The 18,729-nt window shown below is 46.5% G+C and overlaps 1 protein-coding gene across 2 annotated transcripts in view; it reads left to right on the top strand.

Moving 5' to 3' along the window:
• Positions 1–18,729, top strand: part of SMPD4 (sphingomyelin phosphodiesterase 4) — a 95,427-nt gene that overhangs the window by 53,996 nt on the left and 22,702 nt on the right. For both annotated transcript variants that reach the window (XM_073629221.1, XM_073629220.1), the window contains 2 exons: positions 11,785–11,875; positions 11,968–12,074. In XM_073629221.1, coding sequence (XP_073485322.1) covers positions 11,785–11,875; positions 11,968–12,074 — 198 coding nt within the window. The remainder of the gene's footprint in view (positions 1–11,784; positions 11,876–11,967; positions 12,075–18,729) is intronic.

Raw genomic sequence — 18,729 nt, 5'->3', positions numbered from 1 at the left:
AAGATGTCCTGTGCTGAGCTCCAAAGGGAATATCCTGATATCCTATACTGGGGCAAGCCAGGCGAACCGGATCCATTCAAAGTGTCTTTTCATGGCCGAATTGAATGGTACCCGGGCCTCGTGTCCGAAGAAACGAGGTTTTACCCGTAATGCTTCTCTTTTTAGAGAGCTGGACCCCGCAGATCAGAAAATGGCTTTAAACTTCCTAATTTCTGGCGAGGTGCTCTAGTGGCTTTTCTCCTTTAAGGTAAATGCATGCTATGCCTATTGTGACCACCGGGGGCTGCCAAGAGCACAAACCTACACATGCTGACTCTGTCTCAGGTGTTGTAATCGCTGTTTATGTCCCAGCGTATCAAGCAGGCTGCAAACAGGTAAGGTGGAAAGGGGGATTTCTCATGTTTGAATGTTCCCCCCCAGGCTAGAGAGGGGCCACAGGGGTCTAGAAAGTGGTTATACCACCCGGGCTCTGTGGCCTAATGGCCACCATCTCTCAAGATAGCCGTTCAGGCAGATCTTGTTACCAGTCTCCCTCCCTCCCCCCCCCATCCCCAGCCTTTCTCCGGAAGCGCTCGTTTTTTTCAAAACTCGAAGGGGGGGGGGGGCGGTAGAGGAGGGGGCGGGACGTCAGCACAGGTGCTTAGACTCCCACTCAGGCCAGCTGCAGGCTATTAGAGGCACTCTGTACAGGTGCACTCAGCCTTCTAAGAGACACAGAGCTGACGGTCGCATGTAAGGTGGGACACAGGCATTCTCCTAGACAGCATTTACTGAAGTAACACCAGACTGAGCATTGGGTAGCAAGGCTTTTAGCCAGACTACATCGCTCAGCGGGCAGTGTTCATTTGTATACCTCACACCTTGTTGCTTTGCACTATGGGTAGAAGAGGTTCAAGCACCCCAGGAACCAGAGACACTAGGGGATCTCGTTCAGGTTCTGAGGGCCCCCTGTCGGCAGCATCCTCCCCCCCTAAAGATGGGCCAGGGACGGCTAGCCAGGGAGAGCCATTGGGGTCAGGGGCTACACCTGCTTCTGGCACTTCAGCCCCTGTATATATTACACAAGAGGTTTTTTCCTCAACCATTAATGGTCTAGAGGAAAGATTAATGGCCGTGATTACGTCTTCACTCAGTGGAAGAAAACGCACTAGGCTTTCCTCTGTTCCCCAAGACCCTCAGACAGAGGAGCTCTGGGATAAAGGAGATGAATCCCTTTCAGAGGATCGGGATGGGATGGATGATTCCTCTTCGGAGGATTCAGGTGGAGAGGTACCCTCTGCGACTTCCCAAGAGGAGAAAGTCTTAGTGCAGATCCTCACTGGATTGGTCCGCTCCACATTTAAGTTGCCCATACCTGAAACTGCTAAAGAATCCTCTTCTGCTTTGGGGTCACTGAAACCTTTCCAAGCAGCACATGCTTTTCCTGTTCATACTTTACTTGAAAAGCTTATTTATTCTGAGTGGGATCACCCAGACAAACGTTTTTTTCCGCCGAGAAAGTTTTCAACACTTTATCCGATGGAAGAAAAGTTTATTAAAATGTGGGGAATACCGGCGTTTGATGCCGCCATTTCCTCCGTAAATAATAGCCTGACTTGTCCTGTAGACAATGCTCAGATGCTCAGGGATCCTGTAGATAAAAGGATGGAATCCCTATTGAAGGATGTTTTCTCCTTACCAGGATCAGTGGCCCAACCTGCAGTAGCAGCGATTGGAGTCTGTCAATACTTAAGAGACCATGTTAAGCAGGTCATCAAAGTATTACCTGAACAGCAGGCCCAGGGGTTTGCTAACCTTCCAGCGGCCTTATGCTTTGTGGTTGACGCCATTAGAGATTCTATCGTGCAAACCTCCCGTCTTTCACTGGGGTTGGTGCATATACGTAGAATCCTATGGTTGAAAAATTGGTCAGCTGAAGCACCATGTAAGAAGCTACTGGCTGGGTTTCCATTTCGTGGTGCAAGGTTGTTTGGAGAGGACTTGGATAACTATATCAAGAGAATCTCTTGTGGGAAAAGCACTCTCTTACCTGTCAAGAAGAGTAAGCGTCCCTCTTTTAAACGGACTCTTTCCCCAGCGCCGGGGGCTTCAGCCTCCAGGCAGTCTCGACGGCCGCCTCCATCGGGGTCCAGAGACAAGAGTCAACCCCAGGGACAAAAGAAGTCCTGGGGAAAGAAGCCTACTAGGCAAAACACTAAGACCTCTGCATGAGGGGGCGCCCCCGCTCACTCGAGTGGGGGGAAGACTGCGACAGTTCTCAGAGCTCTGGCACGAGGACTTCCAGGACAGATGGGTAGTCTCCACGGTAACCTTAGGGTACAAGCTGGAGTTTCAGGAATTCCCTTCTCCTCGGTTCCTCAGATCAAATGTTCCCAGAGACCCAGAGAAGAAGCAGTCGCTCCTTCTAGCGTTAGAGCGACTTTTGTCGCAGGAGGTCATTATGATAGTTCCCGCAAAGGACCAGGGATTGGGCTTCTATTCCAACCTTTTTACGGTCCAAAAGCCAAATGGGGATGTCAGGCCCATTTTGGACTTAAGGGATCTGAACCGATTCCCAAGGATTCAATCCTTCCGCATGGAATCAATTCGAACAGTAGTTCCCACCCTGCAGGGAGGAGAATTTCTGGCATCAATAGACATCAGAGATGCATATCTGCATGTGCCCATTTTTCCTGCTCATCAGAAGTTTCTGCGCTTCGCGGTAGGAGGGCGCCATTTCCAGTTTGTGGCTCTGCCTTTTGGGATAGCCACTGCACCTCGAGTGTTCACAAAGATCTTGGCTCCTCCTCTGGCCAGATTAAGGGCTCAGGGTATAGCTGTCATAGCATACCTAGACGACCTGCTCTTGATAGACCGGTCGGTAGCCTCTTTGAATGGAAACTTGAGGACCACGGTCAGGTATCTAGAACACCTGGGTTGGATCCTCAACTTAGAAAAGTCTTTCCTAAAACCAGTAAGAAGACTGGAGTATTTAGGTCTGATTATAGATACAAGCCAGGAGAAAATATTTCTACCCCAGGCAAAGATCACTGCTTTGAGAGAGCTGATTCTGACAGTAAGGACCAAGAAGGGTCCCTCAGTCCGCCTTTGTATGAGGCTACTAGGGAAGATGGTGTCTTCATTCGAAGCAGTTCCCTATGCTCAGTTTCACTCAAGAATGCTGCAACACAGTATTCTGTCGACCTGGAACAAGAAGGTTCAGGCATTAGACTTTCCGATGCACCTGTCGCATGCGGTGCGTCAGAGCCTCAATTGGTGGCTCATACCCGAAAACCTGCAGAAGGGGAAATCCTTTCTACCGGTTACCTGGACGGTGGTAACAACAGATGCCAGTCTGTCAGGTTGGGGAGCAGTTCTGGAACAGGCTGCGGTCCAAGGGGTATGGTCCAAGACAGAGAGGACCTTACCCATCAACATTCTGGAGATCCGGGCGATACATCTAGCTCTAAAAGCCTGGACTATCAGGCTACAGGGTTGTCCGGTCAGGATCCAGTCCGACAATGCCACAGCAGTGGCTTATGTCAATCATCAGGGAGGCACCCGGAGCCGAGCTGCTCAAAAAGAGGTGAACCAGATCTTAGTCTGGGCAGAGATGCATGTGCCATGCATATCGGCAGTTTTCATCCCGGGAATAGAGAATTGGCAGGCGGACTATCTAAGTCGCCAGCAGTTACTTCCAGGGGAATGGTCTCTGTATCCCGACGTCTTTTGGGCCATATGCCAAAGATGGGGGGTTCCAGATGTAGATCTCTTTGCATCCCGATTCAACAAAAAGATAGACAGATTTGTGGCAAGGACAAAAGATCCTCTTGCATGCGGGACGGATGCGTTGGTGATTCCGTGGCATCGGTTCTCACTGATTTACGCATTCCCGCCTATTCTGCTACTACCACGACTCCTTCGCAGGATCAGGCAGGAAAGGAAGTCGGTACTTCTGGTGGCCCCCGCTTGGCCCAGAAGGACTTGGTATGCAGAAATAGTAAGGATGACGGTGGGTTCCCCGTGGACCCTACCGGTACGCCCAGACCTGTTATCTCAAGGTCCAGTGTTCCATCCTGCCTTACAAACGCTAAATTTGACGGTTTGGCTGTTGAGACCCACGTTCTGAAGAGTCGTGGGCTCTCAGGTCCTGTCATATCTACCTTGATTAACCACTTACCAACCGGCCCATAGCCGAATGACGGCTGCAGGGCGGTTGGATAACTCTGGGTGGACGTACTATGACGTCCTCCCAGAATTCCCCTCTTGCGCGCCCCCTGGGGCGCGCACCCGAACACATCCGTGACCGCCGGGTCCAGGGGACCCGGCGCATCACGGATCCCGGTAAATGGCCGCTGATCGCGGCCGTTTACCATGTGATCGAGCCGTCAAATGACGGCGCGATCACATGTAAACAGACCGGCGTCATCTGATGACGCCGGTTCCTCTCCTCCCCTCCTGTGTACCGATCGGTACACTGTGAGCGGGGAGGGGGACGGATGGATGTCTGCAGCGCTGTGCGCTGTATGTGTAGTGCCCACAGCGCTGCACAGAGACATCCATCCATCCATCCATGCTCAGCCATCCCTCACTACTGCAATGCTGTGCAATACTCTGCATTACCCCCACAATACTCTGCAATACCCCCACAATACTCTGCAATACCCCCACAATACTCTGCAATACCCCCACAATACTCTGCAATACTCTGCAATGCCCCCACAATACTCTGCAATGCTGTGCAATACTCTGCAATACCCTCACAATACTCTGCAATGCTGTGCAATACTCTGCAATGCCCCCACAATACTCTGCAATGCTGTGCAATACTCTGCAATGCCCCCACAATACTCTGCAATGCTGTGCAATACTCTGCAATGCCCCCACAATACTCTGCAATGCTGTGCAATACTCTGCAATGCCCCCACAATACTCTGCAATGCCCCCACAATACTCTGCAATGCCCCCGCCATACTCTGCAATGCCCCCCGCCATACTCTGCAATGCCCCCCGCCATACTCTGCAATGCCCCCCGCCATACTCTGCCATGCCCCCGCCATACTCCGCCATACCCCGCCATACCCCGCCATACCCCGCCATACCCCGCCATACCCCGCCATACCCCGCCATACTCCGCAATACTCCGCAATACCCTGCCATACTCCGCCATACTCCGCCATACCCCGCCATACTCCGCAATACCCTGCCATACCCCGCCATACTCCGCAATACCCTGCCATACCCCGCCATACTCCACAATACCCCGCCATACTCCGCAATACCCCGGCATACCCTGCCATGCTGAGCCATGCTCAGCTGTACTCGCCCTCTGTATGTGGCCAGGCTGTGGAAGTCTCACACATGGGGTATCGCCGTACTCAGGAGGAGCAGGAGAATCTATTTTGGGGTGTCATTTTTGGCATGTACATGTTATGTGGTAGAAATATTGTATAAATGGACAACTTTGTGTTAAAAAAAAAAAAAGCGTTTTAACCACTTCCCGCCCGCCCGCCGTCATACAACGTCCTTGACTTTGTGCGGAGATATCTGAATGATGGTTGCAGCTACAGGCATCATTCAGATATCAGCTTTTTCAGCCGGCGATTCCCTACACCATAAGAACGATCATAGCAGCTGTTCCACTGCTTGATCGTTCTTACGGGAGGCGAGAGGGGACGTCCCCCCTTCCCGCCGCCTTGCGGTGCTTCTACCGACTCACCGCTACGATCGAAGCCAGGATCTTTTTTTTTTTTTTTTTAATTTCAGGCTTCCCAGCCTAGAGGTGAGATGTGGGGTCTTATTGACCCCATATATCACTGTAAAGAGGACCTGTCATGCCATATTCCTATTACAAGGATGTTTATATTCCTTGTAATAGAAATAAAAGTGGTCAAAAATTTTTTTTTTTTTGGAAAAAAGCATCAAACTAAAATAAATAAAGTAAAATGAACAATAAAAAAAAAAAAAAAAATTTTAAAGCGCCCCTGTCCCTGTGTGCTCGCATGCAGAAGCGAACGCATACGTAAGTCCCGCCCACATATGAAAACGGTGTTCAAACCACACATGTGAGGTATCGCTGCGATCGGTAGAGCGAGAGCAATAATTTTGGCCCTAGACCTCCTCTGTAACTCAAAACATGTAACCAGTAAAAAATTTTAAAGCGTCGCCTATGGGGATTTTTGAGTAGCAAAGTTTGGCGCCATTCCACAAGCGCGTGCAATTTTGAAGGGTGACATGTTGGGTATCTATTTACTCGGCGTAACTTCATCTTTCACATTATGCAAAAACATTGGGCTAACTTTATTATTTTGGTTTTTGTAAAGCACAAAACAGTTTTTTTTCCAAAAAAAACGCGTTAAAAAAATTGCTGCGCAAATACTGTGCGAGATAAAAAGTTGCAACGACCGCCATTGTATTCTCTAGGGTCTTTGCTAAAAAAACATATATAATGTTTTGGGGTTCTAAGTAATTTTCTAGCTAATAAATGATGATTTTTACATGTAGGAGAGAAATGTCAGAATTGGCCTGGGTGCTCCAGAACGCCTGAAGGTGCTCCCCTGCATGTTGGGCCTCTGTATGTGGCCACGCTGTGTAAAAGTCTCACACATGTGGTATCACCGTACTCGGGAGTAATAGCAGAATGTGTTTTGGGGTGTAATTTGTGGTATGCATATGCGGTCTGTGAGAAATACCCTGCTAATATGACAATTTTGTGGAAAAAAAAAAAAGTAAAAAAAAAACCTTGATTTTGCAAAGAATTGTGGGAAAAAATGACAACTTCAAAAAACTCACCATGCATCTTTCTAAATACCTTGGAATGTCTTCTTTCCAAAAAGGGGTCATTTGGGGGGTATTTGTACTTTTCTGGCATGTTAGGGTCTCAAGAAATTAGATAGGCCGTCAGTAATTCAGGTGTGATCAATTTTCAGATATTCGCACCATAGCTTTTGGACTCTATAACTTTCAAAAAGACCAAATAATATCCACCGATTTGGGTTATTTTTTACCAAAGATATGTAGCGGTATAAATTTTGGCCAAAATATATGAAGAAAAATTACTAATTTGCAAAATATTATAACAGAAATGAAGAAAAATGTATTTTTTTACAGATTTTTCTGTCTTTTTTCTTTTACGGCGCAAAAAATAAAGAAACCAGCAGTGATTAAATACCACCAAAAGAAAGCTCTATTTGTGTGAAAAAAAGGACAAAAATTTCATAAAGATACAGTGTTGCATGACTGAGTAATTGTCATTCAAAATGTGAGAGCACCAAAAGCTGAAAATTGGTCTGGTTAGGAAGGGGGTTTAAGTGCCCAGTTGTCAAGTGGTTAATGCAAGGAAGCCAGCTTCCAGGATGATTTATCATAGAGTCTGGAAGGCTTATATAACCTGGTGTGAATCCAGAGGTTGGCATCCCAGGAAATATGTCATAGGTAGAATCCTTGATTTTCTACAGATGGGATTAGAGATGAAGCTGGCCTTGAGTACCATCAAGGGCCAGGTTTCTGCTTTATCAGTATTATTTCAGCGGCCACTTGCTTCGCATTCTTTGGTCCGAAACTTTATGCAGGGGGTGATGCGTCTTAATCCTCCGGTTAAAGCGCCCCTAAACCCCTGGGACTTGAATTTGGTCCTGGCTGTGTTACAGAAACAGCCTTTTGAACCAATAAGTCAGATTCCTTTGGTCTTGTTGACAAGGAAATTAATTTTTCTGGTGGCCATCTCTTCTGCTAGAAGAGTATCAGAATTAGCAGCTCTTTCCTGTAAGGAGCCTTATTTGATTATACACAAGGATAGAGTGGTACTACGCCCTCATCCTAGTTTTTTACCGAAGGTGGTTTCTGATTTTCATTTAAACCAAGACATTGTTCTACCTTCCTTTTTTCCAGATCCCTGTTCTCCGGAAGAGAGATCTCTACATTCGTTGGATGTAGTAAGAGCAGTTAAGGCCTATCTAGGGGCAACTACTCAGATCCGCAAGACGGATGTTTTGTTTGTGCTGCCAGAGGGTCCCAATAGAGGACAGGCAGCGTCAAAAGCTACCATTTCTAAATGGATTCGACAGTTGATCATTCAAGCTTACGGTTTGAAACGGAAGATTCCTCCGTTTCAGATCAGGGCACATTCCACAAGGGCTATTGGTGCTTCTTGGGCAGTGCATCACCGGGCCTCTATGGCTCAAATCTGCAAGGCTGCAACCTGGTCTTCAGTTCATACATTCACCAGATTCTTATCAGGTGGATGTGAGAAGGCATGAGGATATCGCCTTTGGGCGTAGTGTGCTGCAGGCAGCGGTACAGGGTCCTCAGGTCTGATTGCACCCTACTTGGTCGTGGTTCCCCCCCCTCAGGTAGCATTGCTCTGGGACATCCCATCAGTAATTACTGTGGCTCTGTGTCCCGTGATGTTCGAGAAAGAAAATAGGATTTTTTAAAACAGCTTACCTGTAAAATCCTTTTCTTTCGAAGGACATCACGGGACACAGAGGTCCCGCCCCTCTTCTAATACACTATATTGCTTGGCTACAAAACTGAGGTATCCCTGCAAGGGGGAGGGATTATATAGGGGGTTGAACTTCCTGATAGGGTGTGCCAGTGTCCAATCACCAGTGATACCTATATAACCCATCAGTAATTACTGTGGCTCTGTGTCCCGTGATGTCCTTCGAAAGAAAAGGATTTTACAGGTAAGCTGTTTTAAAAAATCCTATTTTTTTTGTACTATAAAGGGCTAATTTTATTATTTTTAACCCCATTATGTTACTAAACGTCTTAGACCTGGTTCACATCTTTGTGTTTTTTGGTGCTTTTTGCAGAAACGCACTACAGTTCATTTAACATGGTTTTCCATGGGACACGTTCACATTTATGCTTTTTTTCAGCCGCTGCGTATTTGGAAAGGGTCAAGGACTTTTTTTTTTTTTTTAAACGCAAAACGGTGCTTTTTTGGTTCAATATACTTCACTGGAGAAGCTGCAGAAAAGCATGTAATGCGTTTTTGCAGCAATTTGTATTTTTTAATCTGCCCAACAACAAATTAGCCAAAAAACTGTATTTTTCTTCTAATAGTGTATACAGTATATCTCTTCTGTCTGTTATTCTCAGAGTGGATTCAACATTTTGCTCCCTAACCATATAGTTGGTTGTTTATATTTACCACTGCATAGAGATATTTAAGAATAAATTGCTTTTTTTTTTTAAAACTTTACATATTAAATAAATTATGCACCACACTTTTTTTTTTTTTAAGGTTATTAACCGATTAATCGAAACAATAATCGACCAACTAATCGATTATGAAAATAATCGTTAGTTGCAGCCCTAGATCTGTCATCTGTCAGAATGGGGATCCGCCTTGTTTACAAAGGCAGATCCCCATTCTGCCTCTGTACTAGGCGATCACGCCGCCCCCAACTGTGCCTGCGCGAGCTGACATACAATGACGGCGATTCGCGCAGGGGAGCCAACCTGCCGCAGTACAATTGCGGCGGCTGGTCCTTAAGTGGTTAAAATAGTATCTCTTATGTAACATTTTACTGCCAAATTGACCTTTTTCTTCCTATCCATTTCACAAAGCCCTTGAATACATAAGGAATTCCTTTATGTGTACTTCTACGCCAACAACTTTGTTGACTGTGCTAGGCTCTTGTATTACAGTATTCAGCAGATTTGCTGAATCACTCCGTGATTTTCAAAAAAATCCCCTATTATTACACCCCACACACAAAACAGTAAACAGTTATTACATTTGTGAAATTTCTTACTGTTTAAGAGATGTCTGATTGAATTTTTGGGAAGTCAGTTTTGTGATTCAAAAAATTCAGCCTGTATTCTGGCAAAGAGGAGGTATTAGAACAGTGATTGCATCATATCCTCTTCTCTCTATCTAACTGTAATCTGACTACATCTCCCATGAATACTTGGGATGGGAGTGGATGTGGGAGGTACACTAGGCTTGTACATATAAATGTGAACTCGCCCACTTCAACATAAATCATACCCCTCATTCTGCAGCTAGCAAGCCATACATAACACATGGTATGATAGGTTACATCCTTATAAATGCAAACCAGTGCAACGTGTTGGGGCCTACCAGAGCCAAATGTCGGGGCCCCGACCTTTTTTTTTTTTTTTTTTAATATACTGTTGTCTGATCATTTTAGGGCAAGACCCTCTCTGTGTCCAGTTTACTGTTATCACTGAAAGTCAAAATTTTGGGATGTCACCAGAAAAAGAATAGAGTATAAATTGTCCAGCAAGAACACTTGTTCTGCTGACAGCCTGGAATATCCTCTCACTTCCTGTTTTGTCTGTGGGTCAGGAAGAAAAGGAGAATCTGCCCAATGGGACAGAGATGGCAAAAAACGGTCAGGGCTTATAACCGCCCCTCACGATATTCAAAATTGGTGGCGAGAATGTTTTGCCTTTAGTTCTACTCTAACACATTGCTCTTCTTTGACTGGATATTCATCTTTAAAACAAATTACTTATATTGACAGGTGTGTCCGTTTAGTGGTAACATCTTGCGTAAATTATCGTTTTCATGTTAAAGTATAAGTATGGCCAAAGATTATTTGGCCATACTTCTCCAATGGGTCACAGGAGTACCTGGCCCAGATTCAGCTGACAGCGGGTCAAAGTCCGCTGTTGGCTGACGCCACAGAGCCAGTCTAAGCTTTGCAAGCATCCCGACAAAAATGTCAGGATCCATTCAGATGCCGACTAGCAGCTGGCTCAGCCTCTAGCACGCCGCTGAGATCCTGAACCAGCCACTTCCACCTCCTGAATAGCCCAGCCCTCCAGTGAGCGCTGGAGGGGCAAAGCACAGAGGATAGTTGACAGTCACTGCTCTGTGCTCAGAGCAGCACTGAGTGATCAGTGATCAGTGGTCTTTGATCATTCAATTCTCGATGTAGAGCTGGCAGGGGACAGCTGCAGCACTGGATCTATGCTGTAGGTAAGTTTAAATGTTTGTTTTCGATTTCCGCACATGTTTTAATGGATTTAGTGTGCTTGGGCTATGCCTTTTTAAATCCAGCATTTTAAATAAAGAACCGACCCTTCCATGCTGATTAAAAACGGGTAATCCAGACACTGGTGGTATTGCTTACAAAGTATTTATTCTGATTGTTTTGCCATTTATTAAAACATTTTAAGTGTCAGTCCAGCCAAAACGGTTGTTTCTTACGCCTGGTAAACACGTCCTTCAAGGCAGGCAGTTCAACAGGAACTGGCCGACTCTCAGGTTGTGTGTACTCTTCTCTGTTCAGAAGAGTGCTGGTTTAGCAGAAACTAGCAGTCGATAAGCCAGTGGCTACAAATGCTGATCTGTGTATTCTGGTGGGGGGGGGAAGAATACAATAGCACAGCAGAGAGATCCCTGCATTACACACCGTTGTGTTGATGCAGGGATCTGTGGGTTTATTTCTGCTCAACCCATTGGTTGAACGAAAAAAAAAACTATGTATACCCAGTTTTTACCCACTGGTTTCTTATCTCTCTAGTGTCTGGCAGTGAGATCTCTGTACTTTAGTACCATAATAGGGGAGCTCTTTCTGTTTTACTTTGACATCAAGAGGAATGCAGCAGGTGAGACTCCAGTGCGTGTGGAGGCTATGCCACGATAAATGCACATCTTGTTTGTGTTTTCCCAACGAAACATGCAAAGCCAGTCGGGGATTCAGCCTTCAAATTCCATGTCTAGTTGAAAAGTTAATTTTGTGAAGAGATTGGATAAACTTTTTTTTTTTAACGTGTAAATCAGATAAACTTTGAATATGCTTATTGTCTTTACATCCCTGCCAGGGTTGTCATCCCTCGTTTCATACAACAGAAGCTGTACATCTTCCTTCAGCACTGCTTTGGACACTGGCCTCTCGATGCTTCTTTCAGAGTGGTATGAGTTTTGATACCTTTTTACTTTCATGGGTTTATATGTTCATCTGAGGAAATGAAATGTGCAAAAAGCACTGCTCTAATTATTTGCAGGTACTGGAGTTATGGCTAAGTTATTTGCAACCATGGAGATATGTTCCGGAAAGAGGAGCCTCACCGAATAGCAGCGAGCCACAGAATCGCAGTGTTGCAGAGAAATGGTGAGAACCCAGAATTTCAAGCCATAATCTTCATATAATTCAGTAGTCTTTTCTGAGCAGCTTTCAGCTGTATGCGGAGAGCTTTCAATTTATGAGAGCCACCATCTCATGTCTTAGCCTGTTAGACTCACAATAATCAAGCCATTTCTTCACTACTGGAGCACATAAGAGAAGTGAAGCTTCTGTCTGTGTCTGCCTTTTCCTCTAAAGCCTTGGCACATTACTGACACTGGGGGTTTCATTAGCTGAGCTTGCTTTACTGATCAACTGCTAGTGTACAGATCCTACAAAGCAAGGAGGCAAAGCAGACATGGCCTCCACTGTCAGAGTGTGTGGGTGTGCGCATGGCTGGTTTTGGAGCAGGGGGCAAAACAAGCTGACTGCCAATCAGTGTGGTAGGGAAGGGATAGGAAGAAAACCTTCTCCCCATTGCTGTAGTGAGGATCTGCCTCCCCATTGTTAGGCATCGCACTGCCTGCACAGTATTTCTCCAGGCAGTGATGCAATCGGCCTTTTATAGGCAGCCTGTTGCGTTGACTGATCGCTAACACAGGATGTGCTTTGTTGCTTAAAATTTTCAGCACTGCGTTTTTTCCTCTTAATACGAACCAAAATAGATACTACTCAGATTAAAGTGTATTTCCAGGTTTGCAGTCAAATTTGAGAGCCCCCACTATGTCTGTGTTACTAGTTTACTACTGATAATATATGCCAGCACTGTACAGTCTTGGTTAATTATGGAAAACGCAGCTCACCAGCCCTCTCAAAAACAAAGCGAATGAAGTAGGATTTTTCAGTGCTAGCTTTATCTGAAAAGAACATCTAAAATGGTAAGAAGTAGATTTTAATTATTTTTTCTTTAGTTATGTATTCCCATTCACCTAGCATAACAATTAGGCTGCAAATGTGAAAATACAATTTAAAGTTTGTTATAAATGCAACTACACTGATACATATTCTTTTATATGCATAGAATTTAGCTTTGAAGTGATTGTAAGGGTTCGTTTTAAAAAACAAAAAAAAAACATATCATACTTACCCCTCCACTGTGCAGCTCGTTTTGCACAGAGTGGCCCCGAACCTGCTCTTCTGGGGTCCCTCGGCGGCTCCTCCCCACATCTGATAACCCCCTCAGAGAAGCGCTCTCCCGGGGAGTGCGCCCGCAAGGTAACCCCCGAGTCCAGCATTCGGCGTCCATAGAGGCTGAAAGCAGGACTCCGCCCTGGCGCCCGCGCCATTGGATTTGATTGACAGCAGTGGGAGCCAATGGCTGCACTGCTATCAATCTATCCAATCAAGAGCCGAGAACCCTGGGCAGAGAGACAGACGCGTCCCCGTGGGTCAAGTTCTAGGGCTCAGGTAAGTAAAAGGGGGGGCTAGGGGGCCGGTCACTGCCAGGTATTTTTTCACCTTAATGCATAGGATGCATTAAGGTGAAAAAACACGAAGGTTTACAACCCCTTTTTAAAGTAATTTTTTAGACTTTCACATTTTGAGAAACAAGTTCATCCCATTTTTTTTCTATTAAGTGATTTGCTATTAGTAGAATCTATTAGTGGCTCAATACTATCACTCAAGTAGATGCATAACAGTTGATAAAGGAAAGTGGCTTATAGCGTGTGAGATTTTTTTTCTCGAATCGTCTTCCAGGGCAGCATCCGAGAGATAGGCTCCTCCTCCCTAAAACAGGAAACACATTAGTCCACCATTATAAATTTCACACTCTTACCTGTGTGCCTCAGTTGTTTGTGTTTCCTCCGGACCCACAGGAGCTGCAAGAACGTTTGTTATTTTATTTTCACCTGTCTCTGTGCTTGTTGCAGGAGACCCCCTGCCAGCATCCCATACAGCCCAAGGGGCTTTGGGAGGGCGAGCAGGCGCAGCACTGGGCAACATTGCTCAAAGCCTGAGATTTCGCCCCTACTGAGGGGTCTGCAATCATCCCCCCAGGCTACAGGAGGACTCTGTCATCCCCACCCCATGCCGCTGTTAGGCCTGTGTATGCTTCCGCAAGCACCCCCCTCTGGCTTTCCGCAGAATCTGGAGCCCGCCAGGGGGGATGGATACATGCATAGATGGGCGCCCGCCGCCGCCGCCGACCGCTGCCGAAAACCTCAGCAGCAGAGGGTCTAGCAGGGAGGGTTTTGCACCTTCTAAATTAGGTCCCTGGTGGCTGCGGCTGTCCCCCCAAACGAATCCACCACTCTCCGGGCGGCGCAGCAGCGTCCTCACCGCCACAGGCCGCTACAGGAAGTCGGGGGTGTACCAAGATGGCGCCGAGGAAGTTCCGCTTCCGGGTTGGCGGCCATTTTCCCGTAGTCTATCTACTGCGGAGATAGAGCAGGGACACCTAGGGGCGGGAAGTTTAAAAAAAAAAAAAAAAAAAGAGAAAGAAAACAGAATACAAATAGCAAATTTGTTCAATGCTACCCTTCACTACCAGCACAGTTACTCTACAATACAGCGGCATGTGCAGGTGTGTCCACCAACCTGCACGGGGTCAGCCGGGGGCGGGGCCGGAGCTTATGCAGGAAGCAGATAAAAAGGCCTCTAAGCAGAGGATCCTGGTGGCTGATCATGTCTGACGCTTCCCCACCCTGCCCTGCAGATCCTGCAAATCAGGACAGCTCCAAGGTAAGCCAGAATATTCTTGAATTATCTCTGTCTTAACCTCTTTACTGCCTATCTACAGGCAGTTCCTTTGACCACCTAAACTCACGGGGTTTTTTTGTTCTCTATGCTCGCTTGCAGGCAAAGACCCCTGAGGAAAGGAAGGCTAAAGGCAAAACATGTGCCTCATGCAGCCACAGGCTTTCCCCAGATTGGAAAAAGCCCCTGTGTCAGAAATGCTTAGACAAAATGGTGGCAAAAGAATCACAGGGATTTTTGAAAGACCTGCTCAATTCTTTTAAGAAAGAAATTCAGAGCACCATGGCACCACTACGCTCAGCTATAGAGAAATTAGAAACGCCAGCAAGTGTCGCTCAGGCCAGTATCCCATCTACCAGCGGAACACACATTCCAAGGGAGAACAAGGTACAGGCAGAACAAGAGGTGGATTCAGATGAATCTGAACAATCTGAATCAGAAGACGGTATCTGTTCGGACTCAGAGGAGGAAGGGCATGGGAAGCAGGGGCGGCAAACCTAAATCCGGCTATTGCTTCCACCTGCACAGCCCGAACCTTGCTAATCTGGCTAACCCAGCTGCAAGATCTATTGGAGAACGACACACCCAGGGAGGAACTAATTAAAACCATCCCCACACTAACTAGAGCGGCAGCTTTCTTGGCAGATGCTTCAGCAGAAACTGTCAGAATATCCTCTAGGACCACGGCACTACTAAACTCGGCCCGCAGAGCCCTGTGGTTAAAATCCTGGGGGGGGGATGCACCTTCCAAGAACCGTTTATGTGGCATACCATTCACTGGAGACCTACTGTTTGGTCCCGAACTAGAAACAGTCCTGGATAGGACTGCAGCAAAAAATAAGGGGTTCCCTCAAACCAAGAAGAGACAAGGGAAGGCGCCCTTTCGGCATTTCAAGAAATTCAATAAGCCAGGGGCAAAAAAGCACTGGGGTCAACAAAACAAGAAAGGCAAAGGTGAATTCACCCTCAAGCCTAATACCCAAAAGAACAAAAAACAATGACTGCCTTCAGGTGGGGGGCAGATTGGCGGCTTTCTCCCACCAATGGGAGGAGATAACAGAAAACAAATTCATACTGCGCACCATAGTGGACGGTTACGCAATAGAATTCTCCAACCGCCCCCCAACCAAATACTTAGCGACCATGCTACCCAAGGACAGCAATCAAGCAAAGGTGTTTCTAGAATCCCTACAGAAACTATTAGATCAGAAGGTGATTTGTCACGTTCCCCAAGAGGAGGAACAAAAGGGCTTCTACTCACACATCTTCGCAAAAAGAAAACCATCAGGCAAACTAAGGCTGATACTAAACCTCAAACCACTCAACCGAGGAATAAGATACAAGAGATTCAGAATGGAATCTATCTATTCAATTAGGAACATCCTACCGCAGGAGACATTCATGGCAACACTAGACTTACAGGATGCCTACCTACATGTCCCCATAAGGAAGGATCACCAAAAGTTTCTAAGGTTCGCAATCCAGGGGCCAGCAGCTACGCTGCACCTACAGTACACAGCTCTCCCCTTCGGAATCTCCTCAGCTCCAAGAATATTCTCAAAAATAATGGCGGAAGCGTTAAAAGGTCTAAGACAGGAGGGTATTGGAATATTACCATACTTAGACGACCTCCTGTTCTTTGCGGACTCAGCAGCAATCCTAGAAAACAACCTGCGCAAGAGTATGATCTATCTGCAAAACCTGGGATGGTTAATAAACGCAGAGAAATCGCAAATGATCCCAAGCCAGAGAGTAGTGTACCTGGGATACGTGCTGGACTCCAGACTGTCAAAAATTTTCCTAACAAAGGAAAAAGACGTAAAAATGACACAAGCAATTACGTCCCTGCTAAGGAACCATTCCACAACGATCAGGCACGGAATGTCCGTACTAGGACTGATGACGTCTTCCATTCCAGCCATCACCTGGGCACAAATTCACATGCGACCCTTACAGAACTACATTCTGTCCCAATGGGATGGCAGGCAAGCATCCCTAGAAAAATCCATTCCCGTCCCCGCCACAGTCAAACAAACACTCTACTGGTGGCTCAACCCACTTCGGGTCATCGAGGGGCGCAGATGGGCTCAAGTCAATCCAGTCAGCATCACCACCGATGCAAGCGCCCTAGGATGGGGAGCCCACATGGAAGGGCGGTTCTCGCAAGGGAAATGGACACCCAAATGGGCACAAGCCTCCTCAAACTTGAGAGAGCTGAAAGCTGTGGGGGAAGCGCTAAAAACCTTCAAGCCAGCATTACAGGGGAAGGATGTAAAGATACAATCAGACAACGCAGCGACAGTCGCATACCTAAACAGACAAGGGGGCACAAAATCCCAAAAACTGATGAGACTGACACAATCTATCCTACTGTGGACAGAAGTGAACATAAGATCGATATCCGGTATTCATCTAAAAGGAACAGACAATACAGTGGCAGATTTCCTGAGCCGGAAAACGATAAAACACACGGAATGGTCGCTAAACCAAACAACCTTCACTCAAATCACCCAGAAGTGGGGAATACCCGAAGTAGACCTATTTGCTTCCAGGGCGAACGCAAAATCTCCGATATTTTTCTCCCTGGACCCTACAGATGGCAACAGCGGGGTGGATGCTTTCAACCAAAACTGGAAATGGCATCTGTGCTATGCATTCCCTCCAACTGCCATAATCCCAAAAGTAATCCAAAAAATCAAGGCAGAGAAAACAACAGTGATACTAATAGCACCACACTGGCCCCAGAGAGCATGGTTCAGTCATTTAAAAAATCTCAGCATACAACCTCAGCTGACACTGACGGACCGCCCGGATCTACTGTCACAAGGCCCAGTCAACCATCCGAACCACAAAATCTTGAAGCTCTCGGCTTGGTTACTGAGAGGGTAAAACTCCAGAACAAAGGCCTGTCAGACAGAGTAATCAACACCATCTTAAACAGCAGAAAGCCGGTAACGAGAGCCATCTATGAGAAAATAAGGAAAAAATTTGCTTCTTGGTACGAAGACAGACCAATCTCCAACGGTGGGATAATTCCAATAGTTTTGGACTTCCTACAAGATGGTGCAGACAAAAACATATCACCAAGTACCCTGAAAGTACAGGTTGCAGCACTTTCCTCGGTCATGGATACTAGACTAGCGGAAGACCCGCTGATAAGACGATTCCTCATAGCTCTTAAAAGATCCAAACCAGCCAAATTGTACAAAACTCCCACCTGGGACATGGGCACAGTACTTAAGGGCTTTCTTTCCCCTCCGTTTGAACCTATCGAGGACAGCTCAGACAAAAACCTCACGTTAAAAACTGCGCTCCTTCTGGCCTTAGTATCCGCCAGAAGAGTGAGTGAGATCCAAGCTCTATCTTCAATAGAACCATACTGTCTAATACATCTGGACAAGATAATTCTCTCTCCAGATCCGGCCTTTCTACCCAAGGTCTCTTCTACATTTCACAGAACCCAAAACATCGTCATACCCTCACTTCCAACAACCATGGATAGTAGGAAAAGAAACATTTACAGCAAACTTGATGTAAGGAACACGCTCATAGCGTATCTCGAAAGAACAAAAGAATGGCGTAGAACGACCTCCCTCTTCATCCTCTATGCAGGAATCAACAGAGGGAAACAAGCTTCAAAAAGCACCATCAGCAGATGGATAAGGATGGCCATACAGATTACCTATAAGGCACAGAATCTCACTCCACCTAGTGAAATCAGAGCGCACTCAACTAGAGCCTGGGCAACCTCGGCCGCAGAGAAAGCAGGGGCAACTCCGGAGCAGATCTGCAGGGCAGCGACATGGTCGAGCTTCAGTACTTTCGCTAAGCACTACCGCATGGACCAGCTGTCTGACCAAGACCAAGCATTTGGTCGTAAAGTGCTCCAGTCTCTAACCCCACCCTAGTAAGTATTGCTTGATATATCCTCTCGGATGCTGCCCTGGAAGACGATTCGAGAAAACAGAGTTAGGTACCTGGTAACTCTTTTTCTAAGAAGTCTTCC

The sequence above is a fragment of the Aquarana catesbeiana genome, linkage group LG01, assembly GCF_042186555.1.
Source record: "Aquarana catesbeiana isolate 2022-GZ linkage group LG01, ASM4218655v1, whole genome shotgun sequence".
In the NCBI taxonomy this organism is placed as follows: Eukaryota; Metazoa; Chordata; class Amphibia; order Anura; family Ranidae; genus Aquarana; species Aquarana catesbeiana.
Note: the sequence above shows the minus strand (reverse complement) of the source record. Positions and strands in the feature narration are given on the sequence as shown.